The sequence below is a fragment of the Octopus sinensis genome, linkage group LG27 (genome assembly GCF_006345805.1).
Source record: "Octopus sinensis linkage group LG27, ASM634580v1, whole genome shotgun sequence".
Classification (NCBI taxonomy): Eukaryota; Metazoa; Mollusca; class Cephalopoda; order Octopoda; family Octopodidae; genus Octopus; species Octopus sinensis.
In genome coordinates this window covers 18,739,370-18,759,147 of record NC_043023.1, presented here as the reverse complement: position 1 = coordinate 18,759,147, position 19,778 = coordinate 18,739,370, and the positions used below count along the sequence as shown (strand labels likewise).

At 40.4% G+C, this 19,778-nt stretch overlaps 1 protein-coding gene across 4 annotated transcripts in view; it reads right to left on the bottom strand.

Annotated features, from left to right (window-relative positions):
- Positions 1–19,778, bottom strand: part of LOC115225315 (zinc finger protein 271-like) — a 41,419-nt gene that overhangs the window by 13,304 nt on the left and 8,337 nt on the right. The window contains exons 3-6 of one of the 4 annotated variants that reach the window (XM_036514341.1): positions 3,225–3,603; positions 2,289–2,804; positions 1,947–2,041; positions 1,087–1,518 (exon numbers count right to left, since the gene is read on the bottom strand). In XM_036514341.1, coding sequence (XP_036370234.1) covers positions 1,953–2,041; positions 2,289–2,804; positions 3,225–3,603 — 984 coding nt within the window. In that variant the 3' untranslated portion in view covers positions 1,087–1,518; positions 1,947–1,952. The other 3 variants (XR_005004080.1, XR_005004081.1, XR_005004082.1) reach the window with 3 other exon arrangements.

Genomic DNA, 19,778 nt, shown 5'->3' with positions numbered 1-19,778 from the left:
CCGGGTTCTGGGAAGCCAGGAGGCTGCACCAGACTCCAGTCTGATCTAGCAGTGTTTCTACAGCTAGATGCCATTCCTAACGCCAACCACTCCGTGAATGTAGTGGGTGCTTTTTACATGCCACCAGCACAGGGGCCAGGCGAGGCTGGCAACAGCCACGATCGGATGGTGCTTTTTACGTGCCACCGGCACAGGTGCCAGGAGAGGCTGGCAACGGCCACGATCATTAGTTTCAAAACCAATTAAAACAAAAGCTTGTGTATTTCATCAGAATTATAGTAACAAAAGAGCTAAAGGGATCTAAATGAAATCTTTCCATCAAAATTTCATGCTTCAAACACCAATTTCCTAATGACTAAGTTTGTTTTTTTTACTAAATTCTGCATTATTTGTTTCTTTACTACCCATAAGGAGCCAAACATAGAGGGGAAAAAAAAGGACAGACAAACAGATTAAGTCGATTACATCGACCCCAGTGTGTAACTGGTACTTAATTTATCGACCCCGAAAGGATGAAAGGCAAAGTCAACCTCGGCGGAATTTGAACTCAGAATGTAACGGCAGACAAAATACAGCTAAGCATTTTGCCCGGCGTGCTAACGATTCTGCCAGCTCGCCGTCTTTCCAACTCATACCAGCATGGAAAATGGGCAATACACTGCCTTTTCCACCCCAGTATGGAAAAAGCAGTGTATTTCAAAAGAAACAGAGTAACAAAAGAAACTTAATACATCAAATATATTTCAACCAAACTCATATTTATATCTCTTTACCATGGTTACATAATGAAATCCAAATTCCTTATTTACAATTGTAGACGTTAGGGTGTTTGTGTTTGTCAATGAATGAGGAACAGAGAAAATTATCTTCCATACAATGGTAACAAGATTACCCAGAACACGAGACAAGATTTCCAACAATTTCCCTCATTCATAAAACTTAAAATACCTTTTACTCACCTTGTGGTGTCAGATTATTAGTTCTAGGCAGCATAAATAATACTCTATCACACAGGTAAATGTTTTGTGAGCAGATAAGTTACAATCTTGAGAGAATGATTTACCACAGATCTGGCAGTGATCTCTCGTATAAATGCATTTCTATCTCGTTACAGTATTTGTGAGGGTGAATGGCTTCGTACCCAGGGTGTCACATCCACAATCTTTTGACTGTGGTTTCGATTCCTGGACTGATCATTGGGTTCTTGAGCAAGACACTTCATAGCTGATGAGTGACACACTGACACACCTTGCATCTGTCCAAGCAATATTGATTTGATGGAGGAAGTGAGCTGATGTACAGCACAAACATTTGATCACAATAAACAGATCATCTGTGCAGTCTGTTCAGCAAGAAACTGCAGAGCCCTTGCCTGTCGTTTACAACAGGGGAACCCACAAGTTATGGTATATTTCTAAGAGAATGATTTACCAGATATTACAGAGACATGGTCTTCTCTTCTGTAAGAATTCATCTGTGTTTAGTTAATCACCTTTTCGTATCAATGATTTACCACACTAATCTACTGTTGTGTCTGGGGAGAGTCATTTTCTTTTTATGCCTTATAATGTAACACACTCACCGGTAGCGCCAGGCGAAATGCTTAGCGGTATTTCGTCTGCCGTTACGTTCTGAGTTCAAATTCTGCCGAGGTCGACTTTGCCTTTCATCCTTTCGGGGTCAATAAATAAAGTACTAGTTACGCACTGGAGTCGATATAATCGACTTAATCCCTTCGTCTGTCCTTGTTTGTCCCCTCTATGTTTAGCCCCTTGTGGGCAGGAAAGAAATATATATTTTCCTAAAATTTTCATTGCGTCTTGCAACCTTTTCAATAGTCATGAATCATAAGGCACAAAAAGAAAATGACTCTCCCCAGACACAACAGAATATGCTTCAACACACGAACTCAAATAAAGAATCTTGCAAACCAAATCCCAAAACGAAACACACTAATGTAGTTTTTCTCCTGTATGAATACGATTGTGTTTAGTTAAACTATCAAATCGAGAGAATGATTTACCACAGATATCACAGTGATGTGGTTTCTCACCTGTAAAAATTTGTTTGTGCTTAGTTAATCACCTCTTTGTATCAATGATTTACCAGACATCACACTGATATGGTTTTCCTCCTGCGTGAATATGATGGTGTCTACTGAAGTTACCTCTCTGTGAGAATGATTTACGACAAACGTCAGGGACAAGGCTTCCCTACAGAGTGAATAAGTTTGTGTCTAATAAAGTCATTACTTTCAGAGAATGATATACCACAGATATTGCAGCAATAAGGTTTCTCTCCTGTATGAGTACGCTTGTGAGAAGATAAATTACTACTCTGGGAGAATGATTTACCACAGATATCACACTGATATGCTTTCTCTCCTGTGTGAATACGTTTGTGTTTAATCAAGTCATTACATCCAGCAAATGATTTGTCACAGATATCACACCTGTATGGTTTCTCACCTGTATGGATACGTTTGTGTCTAGTGATGTGATGTTTCTGAGAGAATGATTTACCACAGATATCACAGTGATACGGTTTCTCTCCTGTATGACTATGCTTGTGAGAAGTTAAGCTACTACTTTGAGAGAATGATTTACCACAGATGTCACAGTGATATGGTTTTTCTCCGGTATGAATACGTTTGTGAGAAGCTAAACAACCTGTCTCAGAAAATGATTTACCACAGATATCACACTGATATGGTTTTTCTCCTGTATGAACACGGTGGTGTTTAGTTAAGCTATCACATCGAGAGAAAGATTTACCACAGATATCACAATGATATGGTTTCTCTCCTGTATGATTACGTTTATGAGAAGTTAAACTACGACCTAGAGAGAATGATTTACCACAGATATCACAATGATATGGCTTCTCACCTGTGTGAATACGTTTGTGAGAAGTTAAACAGCCAGTTCCAGAGAATGATTTACCACAGATATCACACTGATATGGTTTCTCTCCTGTATGAGAACGTTTGTGAGAAGCTAAACAACCTGTCTCAGAAAATGCTTTACCACAGATATCACACTGATATGGTTTTTCTCCTGTATGAATACGTTTGTGTTTGGTTAAGCTATCACATCGAGAGAATGATTTACCACAGACATCACAGTGATATGGTTTCTCACCTGTATGAGTACGCTTGTGAGAAGATAAGTTACAACCTTGAGAGAATGATTTACCACAGATATCACACTGATATGCTTTTTCTCCTGTGTGAATACGTTTGTGTTTAGTCAAGTCGTTGCTTCCAGCAAATGATTTGTCACAGATATCACAATGATATGGTTTCTCTCCTGTATGAACACGTTTGTGTCTAGCTATGTCGTGTCTCTGAGAGAATAACTTACCACAGATATCACAGTGATACGGTTTCTCTCCTGTATGACTACACACATGAGAATTTAAGCTACTACTTTGAGAGAATGATTTACCACAGATATCACACCTGTATGGTTTCTCAACTGTATGGATAAGTTTATGTCTAGTTATGTGATGTTTCTGAGAGAATGATTTACCACAGATATCACAATGATATGGTTTCTCTCCTGTATGAGTACGTTTGTGTACAGTTAAGACAGCACTTTGAGAAAACAATCTACCACAGATATCACAGTGATATGATTTCCTTATTTTCCTTGACATTGTTTTAGCAAAAATCAAATCTTGAAATATCAAACACCATTCCTTTTCCTTCTTTCACAAAAATATGGTTCCAACTTTTTTAGTTCATTTCTTACAAACATCTTCGTCGTCTTCGTTGATGCTTGGGGATTCAGCAAGTTTCTTTTGTAAATCCAACCAACTTTAATTTGTAAGCAAAATCCATTTGTAGAAACTCCAGACTGTGGTAGAGAAATGTTGCTATTAATTTCAGTTGAGAAGCAATATTTCACAGGAATTCCTCATCGATTTATTCCAACATCTTGCTTTGGAATTTAAAAGATGATCGATTCTGATGATGATGCAAACAATTCTTTGGTGCCAGTGTCTTCGGATGATCTGAGATAATAGAGAAACGACAGCGTAAGATGGAGAGGATGACGAAGATATCAAGATAGAACAGAAGACATTTTACTACACTTTTATAAAGATTGGTGCAGACATGGCTGTGTGCTTAAGAAATTTCCTTCACACCAAATGGTTTCAGGTTCAGTCCCACTGTGAGAGACCTTGGGTCTGCCAATTCAGCTCTGGGTTAACCAAAGCCTTTTCAGTGGATTTGGTAGACAGAAAGTGAGAAAAGGCCCAAGTGTGGGTCTATATTATATTGGAAAAGATTTTTGTAAAAATTATTTAGTATTCAAAAAATCTTAGGAAAACAAAACTACACAAAACGTTCATGTCATTCAGTGTTTCTAAAATGTTTATTGGGTTGTCCGGAAAGTTCTTGCCGATTTTTAAAGGAAAGAAAAGGCCAATAAATACTTGCCATTACATTTTTAATCAATCAAATATGAACCATTTTGTTGCACAATGCGTCTCCATCTTTCCTTTAACTTGAAAATACCCTCTTCCCAGAATTGAGGGGGTTTCATGGCAAAGAATTCATCAAGGTATCTTTTTACGTCATCCAAAGAATTGAAATTTTTACCATTAAGACTATTCTGCAGAGACCTGAATAAGTGGAAATCCGAAGGAGCAATATCTGGTGAATATGGAGGGTGGGGTAACACATCCCAGCCGAGCTGCAGCAATTTTTGTCTGGTCCCCAAAGAAATGTGCGGTCTTGCATTATCATGTTGGAAAACAACACCCTTCCTGTTGGCCAATTCTGGACGTTTCTCTTGAATTGCTACTTTTAACTCATCCAGTTGTGTGCAGTATTTCTCAGAATTAATTCTCTGGTTACTTGGGAGAAGCTCATAGTACAGAATTCCTTTCCAATCCCACCAGACACAAAGCAAGTCTTTTTTAGGGTGAAGACCCACTTTTGGGGTGGCTCATGTTGCTTACTCCAGGATCGCTTTCTCTGAACATTTCGGTAGATAATCCATTTCATCACCTGTCACAATTTGCTTTAAAAAAAGGTGCATTTTCATTCTGTTTATAAAGCGAATCACAGATGGAAATGCGATCCAAAAGGTTCTTCTCACTCAACACATGTGGTACCCAAACATCGTAGCAATTTGTGTATGCAAGCTTTACCAGGTACTCATGAACGATGGATTTTGACAGGTTGTGCAATGAAGGTCATTCTCAATTAATTACTTGATTTGGTCATCATCTGTAGTGGATAGTCTGCCTGATCGCTCTTTATCAATAAGGCTACAATCTCCAGCTCGGAACCTTGTGAACCACTTCCATACATGTGTGTGTCTGTGGGTATATATTAGGCCTCACCAAGGAAATGACTATTGACCGAGACTTTTGGAAATATGCTGTGCTTGAGAAGACCCGGCAAGCCAAATGAGACCATAACCTTGTGGCCTATGCCAGGGCCATAACCAGCCCACTTATGCATACCTTTTCCTTCTTTGGACACTAAACTCTGCTTTCGAAGATCTGTTGAGGCAAGTGAAATCAAAATCAAATTCAATGACTGGCATCCATGCTAGTAGGGTGCTAAGAGTACCATCCGAGTGAGATCGTTGCCAGAGCGGCTAACCGGCTTCCATACCAATGGCATGTAAAAGGCACCATTTGGGTGTGATCGTTACATGTGTTGCCTTACTGGCACTTGAACCTGTGCTAGTAGGGTGCCAAGAGCACCATCTGAGTGTGATCGTTGCCAGAGCGGCTAACTGGCTTCTGTGCTGGTGGCACGTAAAAGGGCACCAATTCGAGCGTGATCGTTACCAGCATCGCCTTACTGGCACCTGTGCTGTTGGCATGTGTAAAAAGATTCGAACGAGGTCATTGCTAGTACCACCTGACTGGACCCCATGCTGGTGGCACGTAAAAAGCACCCACTACACTCTCGGAGTGGTTGGCATTAGGAAGGGCATCCAGCTGTAGAAACTCTGCCAGACCAGATTGGAGTCTGGTTCGCCAGACCTCAGTCAAATCGTCCAACCCATGCTAGCATGGGAAGCAGACGTTAAACGAAGATGATGATGAATTCCTGCCCATGAATGCATGGAAGATGGACGTTAACATTAATGATGATGACAATGACACCTCCCTGAAGGAATTTCAATTCCAATATAAGTGAAATCTTGCATGTCTGCACAAGTGTGTCCCCACCCCCAGTGAATTTGTTTCCTAATAACATGCAGGAAAAATGGATATTTTTTAATGAAATTTTCAAAAAAATCACACTTCAGATGGCGCAAAATCTAATTATAACAGAATTTGCTGTAACGAACACACACATGTATGTACAACAGGCTTCTTTTAGTTTCCATCAAACAAATCCACATGTGTGTTTGGTTGGCCCAAGGTGTTCCCCAGTGGGACTGAACCGAGAACCATATGGTTGGGAATCAAGCTTCTTATCACACAGTCGTTTGTGAAAGAAAACAAAAAGAAAAGAAAAAAAAAAGGGCCATGTACACATCTGTCTTATTTTGTTCTTTATTGAAATTACACTTTAGGGCGGCGAGCTGGCAGAACCGTTAGCACGCCGGGCGAAATGCTTAGCAGTATTTCGTCTGCCGCTACGTCCTGAGTTCAAATTCTGCCGAGGTCGACTTTGCCTTTCATCCTTTCGGGGTCGATTAAATAAGTACCAGTTATGCACTGGGGTCGATATAATCGACTTAATCCGTTTGTCTGTCCTTGTTTGTCCCCTCTGTGTTTAGCCCCTTGTGGGTAGCAAAAGAATAGGTATTCATCTGTCTTTACATTCTGAGTTCAAATTCTGCCGAGGTCGACTTTGCCTTTCATCCTTTCAGGGTCGATTAAATAAGTACCAGTTATGCACTGGGGTCGATATAATCGACTTAATCCGTTTGTCTGTCCTTGTTTGTCCCCTCTGTGTTTAGCCCCTTGTGGGTAGCAAAGAAATAGGTATTTCATCTGTCTTTACATTCTGAGTTCAAATTCTGCCGAGGTCGACTTTGCCTTTCATCCTTTCAGGGTCGATTAAATAAGTACCAGTTATGCACTGGGGTCGATATAATCGACTTAATCCGTTTGTCTGTCCTTGTTTGTCCCCTCTGTGTTTAGCCCCTTGTGGGTAGCAAAGAAATAGGTATTTCATCTGTCTTTACATTCTGAGTTCAAATTCTGCCGAGGTCGACTTTGCGTTTCATCCTTTCAGGGTCGATTAAATAAGTACCAGTTATGCACTGGGGTCGATATAATCGACTTAATCCGTTTGTCTGTCCTTGTTTGTCCCCTCTGTGTTTAGCCCCTTGTGGGTAGCAAAGAAATAGGTATTTCATCTGTCTTTACATTCTGAGTTCAAATTCTGCCGAGGTCGACTTTGCCTTTCATCCTTTCAGGGTCGATTAAATAAGTACCAGTTATGCACTGGGGTCGATATAATCGACTTAATCCGTTTGTCTGTCCTTGTTGGTCCTCTCTGTGTTTAGCCCCTTGTGGGTAGCAAAGAAATGTATTGAAATTATATCGACCCCAGTGAGTAAGTGGTACTTAATTACACTTGCACTCCATACTTTTTTTAACAGGTGAAAAGCAGTCCTTATTCTCCTCTTAATATCTTCGTCTCAACAATATTTTAAAATTATAAACAGAAAACAAATGGGGTGAGGGAGTGGGGTTGATAAAATCATAAATGAGATTTTTTTTAATAGCATAAACATGTTTATGCATTGGGATCTTTTCGGTTTGACCGGCAGTTTTTAACATAATTTCTAGGTAACTAAAAAATTTTTAATTTCGTATACTGGTAGAATGTGTTTATAAAACATCTTTTTCTCTTGGCTTTATAGAGAAAATTCTATAGTTTGTAACATATTTTTCTTTAATTTCTTGCATTTCGGCAAATTTTAACCAATCAATGACGTCTATTGAGGTGAAAGCATTCTGTGCCATATGAATATGTCCCTCGTTTAAGAAACAGATTGGGTTTATTTACATTTGTGAAGAAAAAAAGATACCCTTCACCCACTCCTAACCTTAACTAACCCTAACCCTAAAAGAGATTGAAATGCAATAGATCGATACTAGGGTCATAATTATGGGTGACAAATTCATATGACACCGCTAGAAAAAAAACTGCCATTTTTTCTAGCGGTGTCATATGAAATTGTCACCCATAATTATGACCCTAGTATCGATCTATTGCATTTCAATCTATTTTAGATTTAGGGTTAGGGGTGGGGGAAGGGTATCTTTTTTCTTCACAAATGTAAATAAACCCAATCTGTTTCTTAAAGGAGGGACATATTCATTATGCACAGAATGTTATTTACCTCAATGGACTCCAGCAATTGGTTAAAATTGCCGAAATGCTCGAAATTAAAGACGAAATATCTTACAAACTATAGAATTTTCTCAATAAAGCCAAGAGAAAAAGATGTTTTATAAACACACTAGCAGCATAGCCCGGCGTTGCCCAGTTATGTAAGAGCCCCTAGTAGGCAACGACTAATCCCAATCTAGTTCTTTCCCTCTAGAGAACGAAGGCGCATGTGTAGGTTGCAATGTCTTCTCTTCACTCGAATACTTCTATGTATACGATGTTCCTAGCTGTCTCCCGACAGAAAATGTGTTGCATATAAAAAGCTTAGATTCTCGACCCCATGTCGAATTTATCGATTTTTTTCAGAACTCGGGGAACTTTTCAAAATTTTCGATGCGTTAGTTTTGAATTATGACATTGGGCTATGTGTGTGTCAAGTTTCATCAGAATCGGTTGAAAGCTGTGGTCAGGGTGAGGGTACAAGCTGACAGACACACAGACAGACAAACTGCCGTTTATATATAGAGAGATTCTACCAGTATATGAAGTTTAAAAGTGTTTAGTTAACTAGAAATTATGTTACAAAGTGCCGTTCAAAAGGAAAAGATCCCAAAGTAAATAATTTTTTTATAACAAATTAAATAAAACACAATGTATCGACTAGTCACGACTATCAGCGCGGATGCGCGCACCGGGACCACTCTTTGTAAGTAGTACCTTTTTTCAATAGCATAAACGTGTTTAATGGGAGAAAACTATTGAAAAACATCAATATGTGAGAATGACAACGAAACAAGGAAGGTGGTCGTATGATGTGCTAGAAACAACAGCCAAATTTCTTTTGGTCAATGGTGATTGGTAATAATACCTATTTCTTTATTACCCACAAGGGGCTGAACATAGAGGGGACAAACAAGGACAGACATAGGTATTAAGTCGATTACATCGACCCCAGTGCGTAACTGGTACTTAATTTATCGACCCCGAAAGGATGAAAGGTAAAGTCGACCTCGGCGGAATTTGAACTCAGAAACGTAACGGCAGACGAAATACCGCAAAGCATTTCGTCCGGCGCGCTAACGTTTCTGCCAGCTCGCCGCCCTTGGTAATAATACCGCAACCCTTGTATGAGAGATAGACACAGGGTCACACTTAAGGGTGTTGCATTCGATCATGGTGGTAATTGTGGTGCCTGAATTTAGCTTCTACGATGGTATAACGTTTCCCTTAAACAAGACGCAGGAGTGGCTGTGTGGTAAGTAGCTTGCTTACCAACCACATGGTTCCGGGTTCAGTCCCACTACGTGGCACCTTGGGCAAGTGTCTTCTACTATAGCCCTGGGCCGACCAATGCCTTGTGAATGGATTTGGTAGACGGAAACTGAAAGAAGCCTGTCGTATATATGTATATATATATATGTATGTGTGTCTGTGTTTGTCCCCCTAGCATTGCTTGACAACCGATGCTGGTGTATTTACGTCCCCGTCATTTAGCGGTTCGGCAAAAGAGACCGATAGAATAAGTACTGGGCTTACAAAGAATAAGTCCTGGGGTCGAGTTGCTTGACTAAAGGTGGTGCTCCAGCATGGCCGCAGTCAAATGAGTGAAACAAGTAAAAGAGTAAAGAGTAAGACGGTTAACACATCTTCATCATACAACAAATATCATTCAAATAATTTCTAGAACAATTTTTAAATAAACTTTGTGGTTCATTGCTGAGATCTGTCGAATACTAACGAGAATTATTTTTACTTTATCTAATTAAAGCGAAGATCGCCCTAATTATTAATTTAAAATACTGTAAATCCTCGAGTATCGTCCACCCTTGAGTATAATACGCAGGGAATTTTTAGGGGGCTGTACCTCTGAAAAACCTAAACCTTGTGTATAATACGCACCCCTTCTCTAACTTGAGTCAAGGAGGTCTATATAACGTCCTTGGTTTGTAAAAATGTATACGGTAACGTCCTTTATTATTATTGTATATATAACATAACGCAAACGTGTATACGCATGGGGATTTTTAGGGGGCAGTACCTCTGAAAAACCTAAACCTTGTGTATAATACGCACCCCTTCTCTAATTTGAGTCAAGGAGGTCTATATAACGTCCCTGGTTTGTAAAAATGTATACGGCAACACCCTTTATTATTATTGTATATATAACATAATGCAAACGTGTATACGCAGGGGATTTTTAGGGGGCAGTACCTCTGAAAAACCTAAACCTTGTGTATAATACACACCCCTTCTCTAACTTGTGTCAAGGAGGTCTATATAACATCCTTAGTTTGTAAAACTGTATACGGTAACGTCCTTTATTAGTATTGTGTATATAATATAATGCAAACGTGTAGCTTTTTTGTGCATTTTGTTTGCAGAAAATAAAGAAATAACAGTAATAAAGTTTAATAAATGTTGCTTACTGCAAGTTATGGATGATTCTTTTATGACTTCATTGCTTTCAGGCTTAGCTTAAGGTATTTTCACACCCGACATCACAAAATGCGTCTGAATAAACATTGCCGGACAACAAATAGAGACTTGGACATTGATTAGAAAATAATTTTCATTTTTAACCTCGTATATAGTACGCACTAGGGATTTTTACCTTTAAATTTTTTGGGGGAAATGCGGATTATACTCGAGGATTTACGGTAAACTGCGATAGATATTTCTTTACTACCCACAAGGGACAAACAAGGACAGACAAACGAATTAAGTCGATTATATCGACCCCGGTGCGAAACTGGTAGTTAATTTATCGACCCCGAAAGGATGAAAGGCAAAGTCGTCCTCGGCAGAATTTGAACTCAGAACGTAGCGGTAGACGAAATACCTATTTCTATTTCTTTATTACCCACAAGGGGCTAAACACAGAGAGGACAAAGAAGGACAGACAAACGGATTAAGTCGATTATATCGACCCCAGTGCGTAACTGGTACTTAATATATCGACCACGAAAAGATAAAAGGCAAAGTCGACCTCGGCGGAATTTGAACCCAGAACGTAACGGCAGAGGAAATACCGAAAAAAATAATGAAAAACGTCTCTGAATGTGAGAGGGACAATGAAACGACGAAGGTGGTCGTGTGATGTGCTGGAAACAACAGCTAAATCTTCCTTGGCCAATGGTGATTAGTAATAACATCGCAGCACTTGTATCAGAGATAAAAACACAGGGCCACACTTAAGGGTGTTGCATGCGATCATTCGAAGAGGGTACTACTAGCGAACAGTAGTCCCGGTGCGCGCACACGCGCAAGCTAGTCGTAAGTAGTCGATCCTACAACAACTATCTAGCAAAGTAAATAAAACACAAAATAAATAATTTTTTAAACAAAGTAAATAACACAAAAACACAAAGTAAGGATCGACTAGTCATGACTAGCTAGCGCAGATGCGTGAGTGCGCGCACCGGGACCACTGTTCGCTAGTAGTACCGGGCCACACTTAAGGGTGTTGCATGCGATCATTCGAAGAGTAGAGTGTCCGTCTTACTAATTAATGACCCCGATGGTAATTGTGGAGCCCGAATTTACCCTCGTGGGTCTCTACGATATCGTTTCCTTTAATCTGTACAAAGACGGTCAACACATCTTCATCATAACACAAATATCTTTTAAATACTTTCTAGAACAATTTCGAAATAAACTTTGTGGTTCATTGCTGAGATCCGTCGAATACTAACGAGAATTATTTTTACTTTTATCTAATTAAAGCGAAGATCGCCCTAATTATTAATTAAAGATAATTAGTTATAGTAAATAGAAATATCGATCAGAAACATTTAAAGGTTTCCAATTATCAATTTCCACCTTAAGTTTAGTAAATAATATATAATAGTGTATATACCTTACCTTTTATTAGTATATAAACCCGTATTTGAAGCGATTCTATCCAAAAATCTTTCCTTGATCAACAAAAGACACGAATTTTATGGCGCGAACAACACGGAAGTGATATTTGACAACAGAAATTATAAAACCCGACTCGGAAACACAAAAAAACGAAATGGCTTTAATTTCTGCAGAGAAGCTGTTACACAAACAACAAAACATTATTTCTGAAAACTTAGACTTAAAATACACGTTGTTTAAATATACTGTAATTAAAAAAAAATTTCTAGCAATATATAATCAATGAAGGTACTATTTAAGAAGAGTGGTCCCGATGCGCGCACTCGCGTACACACGCAAGCTAGTCGTGACTAGTCGATCCTTACTTTGTTTTTAAAAAATCTATTTACTTTGTGTTTTATTTACTTTGTTTAAAAAAAATTAGGATCTTTCGGTTTGAACGGCAGTTTTTTCAAGCGGTGTCATATGAAATTGTCACCCATAATTATGACCGTAGTATCGATCTATTGCATTTCAATCTCTTTTAGGGTTAGGGGTGGGGGGAGGGTATCTTTTTTTTGATCTTTTCGGTTTGAACAGCAGTTTGTAACAATTTCTAGGTAACTAAAAAATTTTAAACTTCGTATACTGGTAGAATGTGTCAAAATAAAACATTTTTTTCTCTTGGCTTTCTTGAGAAAATTGTAATTTGTAAGTTTAACGTAGTTTAATTTTTCAAATTTTAACCAATCAATGACGTCTATCGAGCTAAAAAATCATTTGCTGCGTCTAAAACTGAGACCGGTGAAATATGACTTTTTAGACTGAGATCTGTTGTTATTTGAGGAAATATTTTTGTAACGTGTTAATGTATTTCCTATAATTTAATTTTAATTGATATATTAGGTTGGTTTTATTATGCACATGACTACAATGTGTGCTCCACCGCTTCAGACTTTCTGAAAAATACATATTTAAGAAAAGAAAAAAAAAATTAATACAAACATATAGACACCGGAGTTGCTGTGTGGTAAGTAGCTTGATTACCAACCACATAGTTCTGGGTTCAGTCCCACTGCGTGGCACCTTGGGCAAGTGTCTTCTACTATAGCCTCGGGCCGACCAAAGCCTTGTGAGTGGATTTGGTAGACGGAAACTGAAAGAAGCCTGTCGTATATATATATGTGTGTGTGTTTATGTTTGTCCCACCAACATTGCTTGACAACCGATGCTGGTGTGTTTACGTCCCCGTAACTTAGCGGTTCGGCAAAAGACACCGATAGAATAAGTACTAGGGTCGATTTGCTCGACTAAAGGCGGTGCTCCAGCATGGCCAGTCATATGACTGAAACAAATAAAAGAGTAAGCATGTTTATGTTAGAGATTAAGATTACATCAGAAATTTTTTTATCAGATCTAACGCACAAGAAAACTAACCAGTAGAAGACAAGAGAAGACCTCTACATCAGTGGTTTTCAACCAGGGTTCCGCAAGAAGTTGCAAAACTGCTAAAATCGGCAGTAATTTTTAATTCTCCTGTGCAGATATTTGTGCATGAGACTATTAAATTATTGCACAGGGTTTCCTTGAGCCAGTGGAATGTTTCCTTGGGGTTCCACTCCTGCAAAAAGGTTGAAAAGCACTGCTCTACATGTTAGAAATAACAGCCCAAATCTCCCTCAAACCAAACATCTCTAATACAATGTTTATTTGCACACAGATGGAGGAAAAACAAAAATAACCAGCGGATGATACCAGAGCTTAGTTGTGTTGTAGGCTCCTGGGTAAACCACTGTACTGGCCCCTAAAGTATTTCTTTATTGACAGTAAGGCAAAGCATGCATAAATCATAATTGGGCCCTTGGGGAACAATCCAGTGACCCTAAGCCTTAAGACAGAACTGGATGAGACACCAGAAGGAAAGCTCAATATACTCTTTCGCTTGTTTCAGTCATGTGACTGTGGCCATGCTGGAGCACCGCCTTTAGTCAAGCAAATCGACCCCAGGACTTATTCTTTGTAAGCCCAGTACTTATACTATTGGTCTCTTTTGCCGAACTGCTAAATTACACGGATGTAAACACACCAGCATCGATTGTCAAGTGATGTTGGGGGAACAAACACAGACACACACACTCACATATATATATATCATCATCATTGTTTAACGTCCGTTCTCCATGCTAGCATGGGTTGGACGGTTCGACCGGAGATCTGGGAAGCCAGAAGGCTGCCCTTCCTAACGCCAACCACTCCGAGAGTGTAGTGGGTGCTTTTTACGTGCCACCGGCACAGGTGCCAGGCGAGGCTGGCAGCAGCCACAAACAGATTGGTGCATTTTATGTGCCACCGACACAGAAGCCAGTCAAGGCTGCGCTGGCATCGGCCACGATTTGGATGGCACTTATATGATGGGCTTCTTTCAGTTTCCATCTACTAAATCAACTCACAAGGCTTTGGTCGGTCCGAGGCTATAGTAGAAGACACTTGCCCAAGGTCACACAGTGGGACTGAACCTCGAACCATGTGGTTGGTAAGCAAGCTACTTACCACACAGCAACTCCTCTGCTCCTTTTACATGCATGATGTAAAGAAGCCCAAACATTGAAATCAAACACTTATAATGTTCTTCTGTGGATGTGTGTAACCCTTTCGTTACTGCATTTATTTTGAGATGCTCTGTATTTCTCTCAATTAATTTTAAATATAATAAAGAATTTAGTGAAATAACTTAGCTATCATTAAGCTAGTGTTAAGAACATAAATTATGACTAAGGTTTGGTAGAAGATTTCAATTCAAGACATTTGTATGACAGAGCCAGAGCCGGTTCCAGGCGGGTTGGTAATGAAAGGCTAAATTTTGCAGATTTTGTTTCACTTGTTAAAAATAGCAGCCAAATCTTGTGCAAATTGAAGGCACATTTGACTGACTGTCTTTAACCTCGTTACCATATTTCTGTTGAGATGCTCTGTGTTTCTTTCAATTACTTTTAATATAACAAAGAATTTAGTAAAATAACTTAATTATCATTCAGCAAGTGTTAGGAGCATAAATTGTGACTAAGGTTTGGTGGAAGATTTTAATTCAAAACTTATGAAAACAAGACATTTGTACTACAGAGCCAGAGGCAGTTTCAGCCAGGTTAGTATCAAAAGGGTTAAAGAAAGAAAATAACTAGATGACAGGAGATAAAGATTGCCAGTGAGAACCTCCAAGTGTCTCCAGCTGACCCATCTGTCTTCCTCTCTCATTCTTAGTCCTCAGACTGACCAGAGCACAAACCATTGTCCGTCTTTCACATTCCATCACTGACGACATAACAAATTGTTTCACTCCAGAAGAACAGACATGTCAGATGTACTAATAATACCCGTTGTGACCATCACTGAGGAACTATAAGCAGATGCTGTAGTCATTTCATCATCATACACATATCAAGTTCATGTAAATCTTTTGGATAAAAACAAACCAACTTACTTGTCGCTCAATTATCTGAGACTTATAACTAGGATATCTGCAGATTGGACCAAACTTAATGAAACTGATTGTAAACAACACCTAATATTTCATTATATTGCACCATCAGACGAAGCTTTGTTCTGCACATCATTCATCATCATCATCGTTTAGCATCTGCTTTCCATGCTAGCATGGGTTGGACGGTTCAACTGGAGTCTGGGAAGCCAGAAGTCTGCACCAGGCCCACTCTGATCTGGCAATGTTTCTACGGCTGGATGCCCTTCCTAACGCCAACCACTCCGTGAGTACTCTTTATGTGCAGACGAGGCTGGCAAACGGCCACGATTAGATGGTGCTTTTTACATGCCACCGGCACGGAGGCCAGGCGAGGCTGGCAACGACCACGATTGGATGGTGCTTTTTACGTGCCACCAGCATGAGGCCAGTCGGGGCGGCGCTGGCAACGGCCACATTCGGATGGTTCTCTTATGTACCCCTGGCACTGGTATCACAGCTGCAATTTCCATTGATGTTGATCGATTTTGATTTTCACTTGCCTCAACAGGTCTTCACAAGTAGAGTTTTGTGTCCCAAGAAGGAAAGGTATGCATAAGTGGACTGGCTACATCCCAGGTAGAGGCCATGGGTTATAGTCTCACTTGTCCTACCAGGTCTTCTCACGCACAGCATACTTCCATAGGTCTCGATCTCTAGTCATTTCCTTGGTGAGACCTAAAGTGCGAAGGTCGTGCCTTACCACCTTGTCCCAGGTTTTCCTGGGTCTACCTCTTCCACAGGTTCCCTCAACTGCTAGGGTGTGGCACTTTTTCACATACCTATCCTCATCCATTCTCGCCACATGACTATACCAGCGCAGTCGTCTCTCTTGCACACCACATCTGATGCTGCTTAGGTCCAACATATCTCTCAAGGTACTTACACTCTGTCGAGTATGCACATTGACAGTACACATCCTTCAGGTCATACTGGCTTCGTTTCTTGCGAGCTTACGCATATCCTCAGCAGTCACGGCCCATGTTTCACTACCATGTAGCATGACTGTTCGTACACATGCATCATAAATAACACCTAATATTTCATTATATTGCACCATCAGATGAAGCTTTGTTCTGCACATCATTCTTACCATTTAATCATGAATGTGACTTTGGAATATCTGACAGTGTACCTTCCATGGTATTGAGAGCAGATTCATCTCAATTGTTATATTCACATGGTGAAAATGGGTAGTGTAATCCCTCTATACTTCGACTATTCTGGAATAATTTCAGACTCTCAAGTCCATATGATTTGTGAGTCATGGAGACAACGATGATTCTCTCTTTTTTCATACTTTTTACTCTCTTTTACTTGTTTCAGTCATTTGACTGCCACCATGCTGGAGCACCACTTTTAGTTGAGCAAATCAACCCCAGGACTTATTCTATTGGTCTCTTTTGCTGATCCGCTAAGTTATGGGGACATAAACACAACAGCATCAGTTGTCAAGTGATGTTGGGGGGGGGATGAACACAGACACATATATATATACATATATAGGATGGGCTTCATTCAGTTTCCATCTAATTCCACTCACAAGGCTTTGGTCGGCCCGAGGCTATAGTAGAAGACACTTGCCCAAGGTGCCATGCAGTGGGACCGAGCCCGGAACCATGTGGTTGGTAAGCAATGTACTTACCACACAGCCACTCCTACACCTCTTTACTCTTTTTACTTGTTTCAGTCAATTGACTGCAGCCATGCTGGAGCACCACTTTTAGTCGAGCAAATCGACCCTGGGACTTATTCTATCGGTCTCTTTTTGCCGAACCGCTAAGTGACGGGGACGTAAACACACCAGCATCGGTTGTCAAGCGATGGTGGGGGGACAAACAGACACACGCATATATACGACAGTCTTCTTTCAGTTTCCGTCTACCAAATCCACTTACAAGGCTTTGGTCGGCCCGAGGATATAGTAGAAGACACTTGCCCAAGGTGTCACGCAATGGGGGCTGAACCCGGAACCATGTGGTTGGTAAGCAAGCTACTTACCACACAGCCACTCCTACGCTTATATATATTATATATATATATATACACATATATACGACAGGCTTCTTTCAGTTTCCGTCTACCAAATCCACTCACAAGGCTTTGGTCGGCCCGAGGCTATAGTAGAAGACACTTGCCCAAGGTGTCACGCAATGGGGCTGAACCCGGAACCATGTGGTTGGTAAGCAAGCTACTTACCACTCCTACGCTTATATATATATATATATATACACATATATACGACAGGCTTCTTTCAGCTTCCGTCTACCAAATCCACTCACAAGGCTTTGGTCGGCCCGAGGCTATAGTAGAAGACACTTGCCCAAGGTGTCACGCAGTGGGGCTGAACCCGGAACCATGTGGTTGGTAAGCAAGCTACTTACCACACAGCCACTCCTACGCTTATATATATTATATATATACACATATATACGACAGACTTCTTTCAGTTTCCGTCTACCAAATCCACTCACAAGGCTTTGGTCGGCCCGAGGCTATAGTAGAAGACACTTGCCCAAGGTGTCACGCAATGGGGCTGAACCCGGAACCATGTGGTTGGTAAGCAAGCTACTTACCACACAGCCACTCCTACACCTGTTTACATTTAGTGATCTGTTTTTCTTGCTGTTATTAATGTCATTCCAAACTATTCCTGATGATGTTTCATGTCAACCACACATAAGGTCTCACAGATTTATTCCTTTTCTTAGCCAGAAAATATTCAGTACTGATCCATTACAAACCCTTTGCAAGTCACTGGTCTAACTTGTTAGTTAGTTAGTTAGGTAATTTGGCTCAAAAGCAAATAGCAAGGCCATGTAGTTAAGTACTGGGTGGTGTTCATGTAAAGAGTTCAGGCCACTTGAGGTCCAGGGAGGCTTTGAACAAAGCGGTCGTCGGCATCTTCACCATCTCATCTGGCAGCTTGTTCCACGGATCCGCAACCCGGACGGAGAAAGCTCCTCTCCTTCGATTGAGATGAAATCATCGCAGGTAGAGCTTTTCGGAATGACCCCGCAGCCGACGCTGTATTAGAGAATTGCCAACACATCAGAATCAGAACAGCAAGTTCACTGTCAGCGACTATCAAACATTCACTCAACATCATCATCATCGTTTAAGATCCGTTTTCCATGCTAGCATGGGTTGGAGGATTCGACCGGGGTCTGGGAAGCCAGGAGGCTGCACCAGGCTCCAATCTTGATCTGGCAGTGTTTCTACAGCTGGATGCCCTTCCTAACGCCAACCACTCCGTGAGCGTAGTGGGTGCTTTTTACGTGCCATCAGCACAGGTGCCAGGGGAGGCTGGTAATGGCCACGATTGGTTGGTGCCTTTTACGTGTCACCGGCATGGAAGCCAGTCATGTTTCAGCCATTTGCTACAATGGTTCCCCTTAGTAAGCTGTGTCCAGTCCTTACCTGATACACCTACCTGTCTTCCTCTCGACTGGCAGGCTCTGTCCAATCCTTACCTGATACACCTACCTGTCTCCTCTCGACTGGCAGGCTCTGTCCAATCCTTACCTGATACACCTACCTGTCTTCCTCCCAACCATTATTAACATCCCTCCTCTTGATTGGCAGGCTGTGTCCACCCGATTGGCAAGCTGTGTCCAATCCTTACCTGAAACACCCACCTTTCTTTCTCCCAACCATTTACTATAAAGACTCCACTTCCTCTCAACTGACACACCTACCTGTCTTCCAATTTCTTCTTTGTAAAACAACTTGGTGATTATTAAGCTGGTGTTTCGTATATAAACTTGTACGAAATTTTGACAGAAGACTTTAACTCGGATCACTTTAACCCTTTTATTACCGTATTTATTTTGAGATGCTCTGTGTTTCTTTCAATTACTTTAAATATAACAAAGAATTTAGTAAAATAACTTGGTTATCATTCAGCTAGTTTTAGGAACAGAAATTGTGACTAAGGTTTGGTGGAAGATTTTAATTCAAAACTTAGGAAAACAAGACATTTATATTACAAAGCCAGAGGCAGTTTCAGCCAGGTTGGTATCAAAAGGGTTAAATATAACAAAGAATTTAGTAAAACAACTTGGTTATCATTCAGCTAGTGTTAGGAACATAAATTGTGAC